Consider the following 11,721-nt stretch of genomic DNA (forward strand, 5'->3'; position numbering starts at 1 on the left):
ACAAAACTGCCCTCTTTTTAAAGGAGCACAAATAATAAAGTCCAAATTGTCAGTAGTAAAAAAAGGAAAGATTTGTTAAATCATAAAATAATCAACTGTGTTGACTGCACACTCTAGTCCCTCCGGTGCCTAACAGTTCAAGATCTCAAGCATACCAGCAGATACCACATACTTCCTCTCCAGGGACACCCAGCCATAGACATAGCAGACAGACAGTCAATTCAAACAATCCCCTTGACTGGGCATTGCTCAGAACTGTTAACAGCCATCTTGGGTCTGCTTCCTGATTTGCAGTTGGTTGATCCTCATGTATCTGATCTGATTTTTTAAAATTAGGGTAATTAGTCATGAATAAAGAAGCAATTTAACAAAGGTGCCCCCTATTTAAAAGGGGCACAAACAATAAGCTCCAAATTATGAATAAAACGAAAGAAAATCTATGCAATCAAAAGCATCATATTATTGTATGAGAACAGAAAGTGCCGGAAATACTCAGCAGTTTGTCAGCTTCTGTGTAGAGAGAATCAGAATTAACATTTCAGGTCTGTGACCCTTCATCATATTGTGATCTGTATTTGAAGCTGCAAGATATGAATGCACGAAGATTAATGAATTGCAAATTAATGGGTATTAGAAAATTTGGTTCATTGAGGACGATACGATGGTTCGTATTTATAACATATTCCCTACTCCGACGTGTTCCTATTGGACCGTGAGACATCTCGACCTCCGGTCAATTTCATTGGTTCTGATTTAATTTTGCTACACGTCAGACGCGTTCTATTGGTGGAGATCGGCGTTGTCCTGGTTATCGTTGCCAATGTATACTTTGCGTAACCAGGATACGTTGTTGTTCAGGGAATCCGGGGAGTGAATCAAACTTCTCGGTAAGGGCAGCACACACACAAAGCTGAACAGCTTCGTAAAACCGTTATTATATCAATCTAAACATAGCGTTACCGATAGGAATAACTAACTTTTAAAGGAGGTGAATGTATGTCCCGAAACCTTACAGGCCAGACAGTATTTATGGAGTGAGGTCGATGACCTTTCATCAGAATTACAGAATTGAGTTCTCATTGACCTGAAAAGTTAACTCTATTTTCCCTCTGCACAGATGCAGCCAGACCTGCTGAGGATTTTCCAGCATTTTTATTTTCAGGTTTCCGCCATCCGCAGTATCGCACTCCTGTTCCAACAGCTGCAGTAGCTTTTTGATTTGAAGTTGGTTAATTGACTAAGGGAAGTGGGCTGCGCCACTTAGGAAAAATAGTGTAAGCAACTAGTGTTTGTTAATGGTTAATCAAAACAACAAGAAAGGTTTTATTTTATGCAGGGCGTCATGGACCTTTTCACCCAGCTATTGACGAAACAGGCTGAAATCATCATAAAGGGTGTTCTGGAAGATGCCAAGAGGTACCTTGAAGAGTTGTTGAGAAGAGAAGGTAAGGAAGATATTCCCAGGTGGGCATAAAAGATCGCATGGTACTATTCTGAAGAAGAGCAAAGTAGTTCTGTCCAATGTTCAGGACAATATTTATGCTCAACCAACATCACTGCAAACAGATTGTTTTGTCATTATCTCATTGCTATTTGTGGGAGCTTGCTGTGCGCAAATTGGCTGCCGTGTTTCCTTCAACAGTGACTACGCTTCAAAACATTTAATTGGCTGTAATTTGTTGTGAAAGGTGCTATATAAATGCAAGACTTTCTTTCGCAGCCTGTTGTTATACAGGCAAACTGGGGAATAATTCTGTGCACAGCAAAGTCCCAACTCCAATCAATTGGATGATCAGTTACTTTTGGTAACTTTGGTTGAAAGATGTTAGCTGGGGTATCAATCTCCCTGCTCTCTTTTAATACTTCTGTGAGATCTTGAATGTCGACCTGATCCACTGGATCAGGCAAACAGAGCCTTTGTAAGGGATATAACCCACTATCATCAGAGTGCCCAAAATGTCAAATTGGCAGCCTTTGCCAAGCTGGGTGCAATGCTGCAAGTTCAACATTAATCGCTGCCCCAGTTGCGAGGCCAAGGTTTGAAACCCTGTCAGTGCTACCCAATGAATAACAAGGCTAATGTTTCATATGAATGATGGCATGCTGAAAATATAGCATCCCCCACCCTCCCCCAGATTGCTCTCCAAATTTCAGCCTAAATTATGCACTTATGCCCTAGAGTTGGGTTTAAATCCACAAGCTTCTGATGTGAAAGGAAGACTGCTGCCGTCTGATGAGCAGATGGTTATAAGCATCTGGCAACCTGCAAACTTCCTGCACCAACAGAGTTTACAGCAATTAGGCTTTATGGCCTTTAAGGTAAAGGCCATTTTAAGCACATTTCTACCATTATAGGCAGAGAAATAGAATGTATATAGTATGATAGTTCTATAGTTACAAAACTATGCATCATCCAATTTATCATGAGTAATACTGTATGAATTACCTCTTGCATTATAACAGGCATTTGATAAAGTGCCACATAACAGGCTTGTCAGCAAAGTTGAAGCCCATGGAATAAAAGGGACAATAGCAGCATGGATACAAAGTTGGCTGAATGACAGGAAATAGAGAGTAGTGGTGAACAGTTGTTTTTCGAACTGGAGGAAGGCATATAGTGGAGTTCCCCAGGGGTTGGTATTAGGACCACTGCTTTTCTTGATATATATTAATGACCTAGACTTGGGTGTGCAGGGCACAATTTCAAAATTTGCGGGTGACACAAAACTATGAGGAGGATAGTGACAGACTTGAAGATGCCATAGGCTGATGGAATGGGTGGACTCATGAGAGACGAAATTTAATGCAGAGAAGTGTGAAGTGATACATTGTGGTGGGAAGAACGAGGAAAGGCATTATAACTTAAAGGATACAATTCTAAAGAGGGTGCAGGAGCAGAGGACCTGTGGGGTGCTTGGTATATGTGCACCAATTGATGAAGGTGGCAGAGCAGGTTGAGAAATCAAATAATAAGGCACATGGGATCCTGAGCTTTATAAATAGAGGCATAGGGCTGGATTTTATGGGCACCCCTGAGGCAATGTCAGAGGCAGGGGGCACAGAGAATCACGATGAGTGGCAGGGAGCTGAGGGCCCATCACCAAGTGATCTTACTGGGAGCAGGATAGGCCGTTGACAGCCTTCCCACCCAGAGGCCAATTGAGGCCCTTCAGTGACCTATTAACTGCCAATTAAGAGCATCTTCCCGCCGCTGCTGGGATCTTACCAGTGGCAGGGGTGCCTCCACCACATGGGCAGGGTGGCTTGTAACACGAGGCACCATCCCTGTGGGCTTGTGGGGGGTGGGTCCCTCCTCCGTGGGCAATCCTCGCTGGGAACTACTCACTCCCCAGGACCCCCTTCCAGGACTGCACAACCACCCGCCCACCCCACCTCACTTACCTGAAGTCCAGGGTTCCAGTGCTGGGCCTGGGCCCAAGGCCTCTGCAGTACCAGCAGTGGCCACCGCTCCCATTGGGGCTGCTGATACTGCTGAGCTGCTGACCCTCTGATTGGCCGGCAGCTCTTGCTGGCGGGATCCCCGTCTTTAAAGAAACTGGGATCCCAGCTCCTGAAACTTGGATTTAAAAAGACTGGAAGGTTTCTCCAGGGAGCATGATAAGGCAGAGGTGGGCTTTCCCCCACCTTTTCAGTCTGGTGCCAGGAGCCCTGCCTCCAACACAAAATCCAGCCCACAGAGTACAAAAGGAAATTATGATGAACCTTTATAAAACACTTGTTCGGCCTCAACTGGAGTATTGTGTCCAGTTCTGGGCACCACACTTTAGGAAGGATGTGAAGGCATTGGAGAGGGTGCAGAGAATGGTTCCAGGGATGAGGAACTTCATGGATAAATTGGAGAAGCTGGGACTGTTCTCCTTAGAGAGTAGAAGGTTGAGAGGAGATTTGATAGAGATATTCAAAATCATGAGGGGTCTGGACAGAGTAGTTAGGGAGAAACTGTCCCCATTGGTACCAGTGTCGGGAACCAGAGGACACTGATATAAGATGATTTATGATGATTTGTGGCAAAATTATCAGCGGCGACATGAGGAAAATCTTTTTTACGCAGCGTGTGGTTAGGATCTGGAATGTGGTGGAGGTAGATTTAATCAAGGCATTCAAGAGGGAATTGGATAATTATATGAAGCGAAAGATTTGCAGAGCTTCGGGGAAAAGGGTAGTGGAGTGAGACTAGCTGAGTTGTTCTCACAGAGAGCTGGCATGGACATGAAGGAATGAATGACCTGCTTCTGTTGTGGTCATTCTATGATTGGATGTAAACCAGCAGCTAAAAACAGTTCCATGAAGACTATGCCTGCATAAAATATCAACATTAAATAAGTCATTAGTCAAGAAAATAAGAATTAAGAAATTAAGAAAATTAAAAATAATTTTTTAGAAGCTCTCCTACAACAATTTACATTGTGCATAGCATCACCTGTCAGAGATACGAAAGAAGACACCAAACAGGTAGAAGAATGGCTGGCGAAGGAGGGGGTTAAAGCTTCATCAAATAGAAAGTTTTTTTTAAAAGGCTTTTGAAGGAAGTGATAATGTGGTGAAGCAGATTGTTATACAGTGTTTCACAGGGTCATGTTGCAATAACTGAAAGATTAACCACTGATGGCATTGCCGACAATGTGAGGGAAGAACAGTAAGCCAGAGTGAAGGGAGCGGAGAATGTGTGTTCAGATATGTGGTTGGAAGATATCATGTAGGTAAGAAAGGGCAAGCCCATAGATGAATTTGCAAACAAGGATTTCAAAGCTAATACACACAGAGCTGCAGGCGATTAATGGGGAAAAAGCTTTATTTTGATAAATCTGCATGCGCAGCGTGTCCTCTGTTCTGAGGTGTCTTTAGATGCCACTAATATGACTCTTTTTATTTTGGACCAGAGTGTGATGTTAATCTAGACAATCACAGTTGAGACAAAAGACCACTTTTCAAAATGGGCAATGTACAGGTTCCATGAGATCTTTTACATAACTGATTGAGGGACCTGGGTGTATATGTGCATAAGTCATTGAAGGTGGCAGGACAGGTTGAGAGAGTGGTTAATAAAGCAAAGAGTATCCTGGACTTTATTAATAGGGGAATAGAGTACAAGAGCAAGGAGGTTATTTTAAACTTGTATCAGACACTAGTTTGGCCTCAGCTGGAGTATTGTGTCCAGTTCTGGGTGCCGCACTTCAGGAAAGATGTGAGGGCATTAGAGAGAGTGCAGAAAAGATTCACGAGAATTGTTCCAGGGATGAGGAACTTCAGTTATGAAGACAGATTGGAGAAGTTGGGACTGTTTTCCTTGGAGAAGAGAAGGCTGAGAGGAGATGTGATAGGGGTATTCAAAATCATGAAGGGTCTGGACAGAGTGGATAGGGAGAAACTGTTCCCACTTGTGAAAGGATCGAGAACAAGAGGGCACAGATTTAAAGTAATTGGCAAAGGAAGCAAAAGTGCCTTGAGGAAAACTTCTTCATGCAGCGTGTGGTTAGGATCTAGAATTCACTGCCTGACCGTGTGATGGAGGCAGATTCAATCGAAGCATTCAAAAGGGAAATAGACTGTTTTCTGAAAAGGAAGAATGTGCAGGGTTATGGGGAGAAGTTTGGGGGAATGGCATTAGGTGAATTGTTCATTCGGAGAGCCGGTGCAGACACGATGGGCCGAATGGCCCCCTTCTGTGCTGTAACAATTCTGTGACACTGACTTTTGTGTTAAATCAGCTTTTTGTTGCTGTTGTTGGACACAGAGACCTGAACACACACATATACTGGGACTAGAAAAATGTCACATGAATAGGTCCAGCGAAGCAGAGAAAGATCCAGGGAAGACAATACTTCTGCCCACGCCCCTGGAAGAGAGTAAACCCATGGAGAAAAATTTACAGGGCTAATTTCTAGCAGTATATGGGCATTTTTATGAGCACGTTTAAATATTCTTTTATGAATCATTTAAATTTTGAATGCATTGTCATGTTACAAAAGTTATTTTTTAGTACTTGACATAAGCTTTCAAAGAAACTGGAAAACAAAATATTTGAGCAATCTGGTTGCTTTTGTGGGAGTTGCCAGTTATTGATTGGTAACTTTGTTTTTTGATTATCATCAATGCTTCTGAATGAGTGCAAGTGTTCATAAAAATATCTATCTTTTCATGCAGTTGTTTTCATTGATTTTTAAAAAATCAATGGGACATTTGAGCCAATCTCCTGATTCATAAAACAGATAGTGGTTTGCATTTCTTAATCAATTGTACATTTGAGTCTACCGTAATATTTTTTCTTAACAGAATCTTTCAAGGTGTGATACCTTACAGATGCATATGAGGCACAAGTCTTTTAACAATGTTGATAGATAATACAAGTTTAACCATTGGAGCTCAGAGAGATGAATATTTTTGTTGTGTAGTGTATCTTACAAACCACTGACCACCTCCAGGCGCTTATCCATTGTCTTTCGAGATAAGGAGGCCAAAGAAAGTATCTTACACTTATTCCAACATGTAGGATTGTACTTTAAATATTCATGAAAAAAGACTTGCATTTATATAGAACTTTTCACAATCACCAGATATCCCAAAGTGCTTTACAGCCAATGAAGTAATAATTAAGTGGTCATTATGTGAAATACATAGCGATGTCTTGATGTGATAAGCTGTATATATAAATTCCACTGTTCTCATTTTATGAAATTAGTGTTTTGTGTCACTAATGTCTTCAGAGAATTCTTTAATCACTTATACCATTTGCATATTTTTCTTTTGAAAGGAGAAAGTTCTTTTGAGATTGGCAACATCCAGTGGATTACATCCAAGGACTTCACAGTTGCCATTGGAGCGAAACAAATAGAGGAATATATTTCTGTAAGTTTCACATGTAGATAATGAGTGATCAGCAGGGTTGTTTTGTGTCGTAAATTTTTATGCTTGTTTATTTTAGTAATCTTCTTCCCTCTCCTTTTTTCAGTCCCCTTTATACCAGTGTCCAGATGCAGCAAGACTTGGACAACATCCAGGTTTGGGCTGATAAGTGGCAAGTACCATTTGCGCCACATGAGTACCAGGCAATGACCATCTCAAACAAGAGAGAAGCTAACCATCTCTCCTTGATGTTCAATGGCATTACCATCGCTGAATCCCCTACGATCAACATCCTGGGGGTTACCATTGACCAGAAACTGAACTAGACCAGCCACATAAATACTGTGGCTACAAGAGCAGGTCAGAGGCTGGGAATTCTACGGCGAGTAACTCACCTCCTGACTCCCCAATGCCTGTCCACTATCTACAAGGCACAAGTCAGGAGTGTGATGGAATACTCTCCACTTGCCTGGATGGGTGCAGCTCCAACAACACTCAAGAAGCTCAACACCATCCAGGACAAAGCAGCCTGCTTGATTGGCACTCCCCACCACTGACGCACAGTGGTAGCAATATGCACCATCTACAAGATGCACTGCAGCAACTCACCAAGGCTCCTTTGACAGCATCTTCCAAGCCTCTACCACCTAGAAGGACAAGGGCAGCAGATGCATGGGAAGACCACCTGCAAGTTCCCCTCCAAGCCACACGCTATCCTGACTTGGAACTATATTGCCATTCCTTCACTATCGCCAGGTCAAAATCCTGGAACTCCCTTCCTAACAGCACTGCCAGTGTACTTACACCCCAGGGACTGCAGCAGTTCAAGAAGGCAGCTCACCACCACCTTCTCAAGGGCAATTAGGGATGGGCAATAAAAGCTGGCCTAGCCAGCAACTCCCACATCCCATGTACGAATAAAAAAAACATTCTGCAATAGAGATAACAGATAGGGATCCCCTGCCCAAGCCTCAACCTTTCCCATTCTCTGATCAGCTTCTCAAATGTGTCCAACTAGAAACCAAGGTAACTCACTCCACCCATTTCCTCAACTGTTGAGGACAGCATTACCAGCATGGGGAACTTTCCATGTGGAGAATCATGGGTTTAACCCTAAATACTATCATACAATTAACCAGTTCTGATGCTGTGGAGATAGTAATGTATGTTAATATATGACACAATGGTATATGTTTTATAAAGTTTAAATTTAACTGCATCAAGTGAATGCAAGGACAGTTGTGAATTGTGCAGTTTTCATAAGTTAGTTCTGTGACAACTCTTCAAAAAAGTAATGATGACTAACCTTAGCAATTTCATTAACAAGAATATTGCTGTGCTCTAACAGACATGGGAGTTTTCTAATTGCTGGCTTCACTGCCTGGACTATCTGAAAGAGGAGGAACTAGAATACCATATTCATCATCATTATCGTGTACGGTGGAGTATACCAACTCGAAGGAAGCCCATCCCACGAGCAACAGCCTGTACTTACTTTATCATTGAAATCTCTAAAGTTAAGCCACCTGTGAGTAAATGTGTACAGTAAATCAACATCTTTATTCTGATGAATTTGGACGCTATATATGATTAGTGCTACAGGGTTTCCACAGAGATGATTAGACTTGCAAATCTCTGTGTTCATTGAGTTGACCATGGTTGTTATGCGTTGACCATGACTGAGATTACAGACTTCAATTGGCCTTTCAGAAAAATGGGAGAAATGTTCCATGCTGTTCTGATCCTTGAGCTCCAGCTCAATGCTCATTTGACACATGTCTCAGCAGTGGCAACACTTGAAATAATTTGCAACTTTACCACTTTCTACCTTTTGAATGTCTGATGCACTGAAGTCCTGAAGGATTAAACAAAACCAGTGACAAGCGCACAAAAGCATTAACCCGTTAAATAGTGAATGTTACTTGCAGCTTTGAAAATGGACATAGTATTAATCATTTCATTGAATATGAACCTTTTCATGTTTTTAGATTTTTCCTGTTGAAGTTTACTTCTTTTTTGAATCAAACAGACTTCTGCACAGGTAAATAATTTTATTTATAAATTATAACAATTGTCACATATAGGCCAGATTGGGCAAAGACAGCAGGTTTCCTTCTCCAGGATATCAGTGAACCAGTTGGGTTTTCATGACAATCTGACAGCTTGATGGCCACTTTTACTAATACCAGCTTTTTATTTCCAGATATATTGAAACTGAATTCAGTTTTCAAACTGCCACATTGGGATTTGAAATTGTCTGATTCCTAGTTCTGTAACACAGATCACAATCTTACCATATCCCCGACCCTCATTTCCGAAGGCTTCAGCTTATCTGGGTACAGTAGAATCATAGAATGGTTACAGCACAGGAGGCCATTCAGCCCATTTTGTCTGTGCTGGCTCTCTGCAAGAGCAAATCGACTAGATCCACTCCCCAGCCCTTTCCCTGTAGCCCTGCAATTTTTTTCTCTTCAGGTGCTTATCCAGCAGTGGCATGTAATCCCAAATGTCAGCACAATTCCTGGTCATGAAGTAAGTTCTCTTTTATTGGTGGGACAAAGTAATACATACTGCAGGTATATTCAGCCTGCAGTCAATATTTTAAAAATGCATTTCTTATTTGTTAGTTCCAGTTATTTTCCAAGAAGTGATTATATTGTTAGATCATGTGATATTGTCCTGCATGGTTTTTCAGTGTAAGATGGGTGTGGGGGGGAGAGAGGGGCTGGGAGGAGAGAAGAGGGTGGTGAAGCTGTACAGCAGAGCTTAAACAAAATTCTTCCCTGCTGCCAAGTCCTTCAATAAATTGGCAGTGAGCCACTTCATGCAGTGTTCCTTTATTAACCAACCAACCAAGAAAGAAAATGATCTGTCCGTCTCCAACTTCCCTCTTTGTGACAAGTTTCACTATGTGTATGGTGGTGGTATAATTTTGAATCTGCTTGACACCTGCTATATTGTACTGTGACAGTAATACAACACAAATCAAGTCCTTGTCATAGTCATAGCGAGATACAACACTGAAACAGACCCTTCAGCCCACAGAGTCTGCACTGACCAACAACCACCCATTTATACTAATCCTACATTCCCTACCACATCCCCACCATTTTCCTACCACCTACCTACACTAGGGGCAATTTACCATGGCCAATTTACTTACCAACCTGCAAGTCTTTGGCTGTGGGAGGAAACCGGAGCACCCGGCGGAAACCCATGCAGTCACAGGGAAAACTTGCAATTTCCGCACAGGCAGTACCCAGAACCGAACCCGGGTCGCTGGAGCTGTGAGGCTGCGGTGCTAACCACTGCGCCGCCCCTGTGTGAAGTCTTAAACCATTAAACATAAATCATATGCTATCTGTAATGTAAAAGTATTAATTTCCACAAAGGTTCAAATTACATTGTAAATGCAAAACAAAGGTCAAGCACTGAGCGGCTCAGTAAGATTAAAACTCTGAAATCACTCACGGGTATCTTAGAGAGAGACTTTTTCCCCCCTGTTGTTTGTGGACAGATGTCATGTTGGAGATTGGCAGCTAGTGCTCTGTGCTTGAGATACATTTTTGAAGGATTTACAGCTTTGATACAATCACAGCTTGAGTGAGCAATCCAAAGCCATTTATACTCGAGCACTTGTGTAACCTGGGATGGGGTCAAGAGCGAGAAGAAAATTTACCTTATCTATCCCTTGAAAACCATTGGTTTGCACCAGTTACAAACTGTACTTCATGATATCTATAATAACGTGTTTACCAATATCTGTCCCTTAAGTTTACTGGCCAATTACATTAACAAGTGAAAATGATTTTTTCCCCACAAACGTTTTATTCAGGACTGTACTGAAGATTTTATATTAATAGCAGGAAACTAAGAAGGATTTTTTTTTTTTTAGACCTGGTCAATCAAGATTCAGAGAAAAATGGCTAAAAGACATCATCGAAAGCAAAATTCTGCTAATGGAAAAAGTGACCTTTTAGTATTTTAAGTGTGTGTGTGTGTGTGTATATATATATATATATATATAATATATATATATATTTAGTGTGTGTATAAAGGGGAGAAACTAAATCAAACTTTATCTCTGGTTGGTTGTTTTTCATGTTTCCTCAAACTCTATCCATTTAAAAAGTATGGCCTACTTGTTGGGATGGTTCCATGGGCTCCAGTTGCTCTCTCTCCCTGCCTAAGTTCCCAATATCAATTTGAGACCTGATAATGAGGTGCCAGGCTATTCATCACTGGTAATCAGCTCCCCGCCCGAGGATGCTGACTCATTCATGGCTGTAGTTTCAAAAACTCCTGCTTGCCTCATCCAAATGAGCATTCTTCTGCGTGAATTACAAGTGTCTGAAAGCTATTCATCAATGAGACATCACAGCTGCCCCTGCCCTTATCTGCTGTCCATTTCTCCGTGGAGATTACCAAGAATAATGATTAAAAGCTGGAGCATTGGTTGGCTTTTCCTCACCCTAGCCCAGACACACTTGACAATATAATGCCAGTACCCCAGCTAAGATAACACAACACAAGCCAGGAATCAAAACCAGGGCATTTCGGTCTTGTATAGCCCTCTTGATAATGCACTTACCTGGCTGAGCCATCATGGAGCAGAGAATTATTTTTCACACTGCGTTATTTTCAAAAATCAACGATGAATGTAAAAGAATTTAAGAAAAACATTTCCATATTTTTCATTCTATGGCTAAATAAACCAGTTTTATATAAGATCCAGTGTTGCTGTTTTAATAAATGAACATATGATCGAAGACATCTAAATTGATGGGAGCCAAATTAGTTTCCGATTGAACATTTATTTGGGAGATATCTTGCTGTTTGTTTAGGAGGTGCGCAACC

The 11,721-nt window shown here is 41.6% G+C and overlaps 1 protein-coding gene across 1 annotated transcript; it reads left to right on the forward strand.

Annotated features, from left to right (window-relative positions):
- Positions 1-810: 810 nt before the first annotated feature.
- Positions 811-11,575, forward strand: akap14 (A-kinase anchoring protein 14). Its single transcript, XM_068047917.1, has 6 exons — positions 811-887; positions 1,337-1,445; positions 6,773-6,867; positions 8,213-8,392; positions 8,853-8,905; positions 10,760-11,575. The coding sequence occupies exons 2-6, from the start codon at positions 1,343-1,345 to the stop codon at positions 10,842-10,844; spliced, it is 516 nt and encodes a 171-aa protein (XP_067904018.1). The 5' UTR covers positions 811-887; positions 1,337-1,342; the 3' UTR covers positions 10,845-11,575.
- Positions 11,576-11,721: the final 146 nt, after the last annotated feature.

Source organism: Heterodontus francisci, chromosome 15 (genome assembly GCF_036365525.1).
Source record: "Heterodontus francisci isolate sHetFra1 chromosome 15, sHetFra1.hap1, whole genome shotgun sequence".
Lineage (NCBI taxonomy): Eukaryota > Metazoa > Chordata > Chondrichthyes > Heterodontiformes > Heterodontidae > Heterodontus > Heterodontus francisci.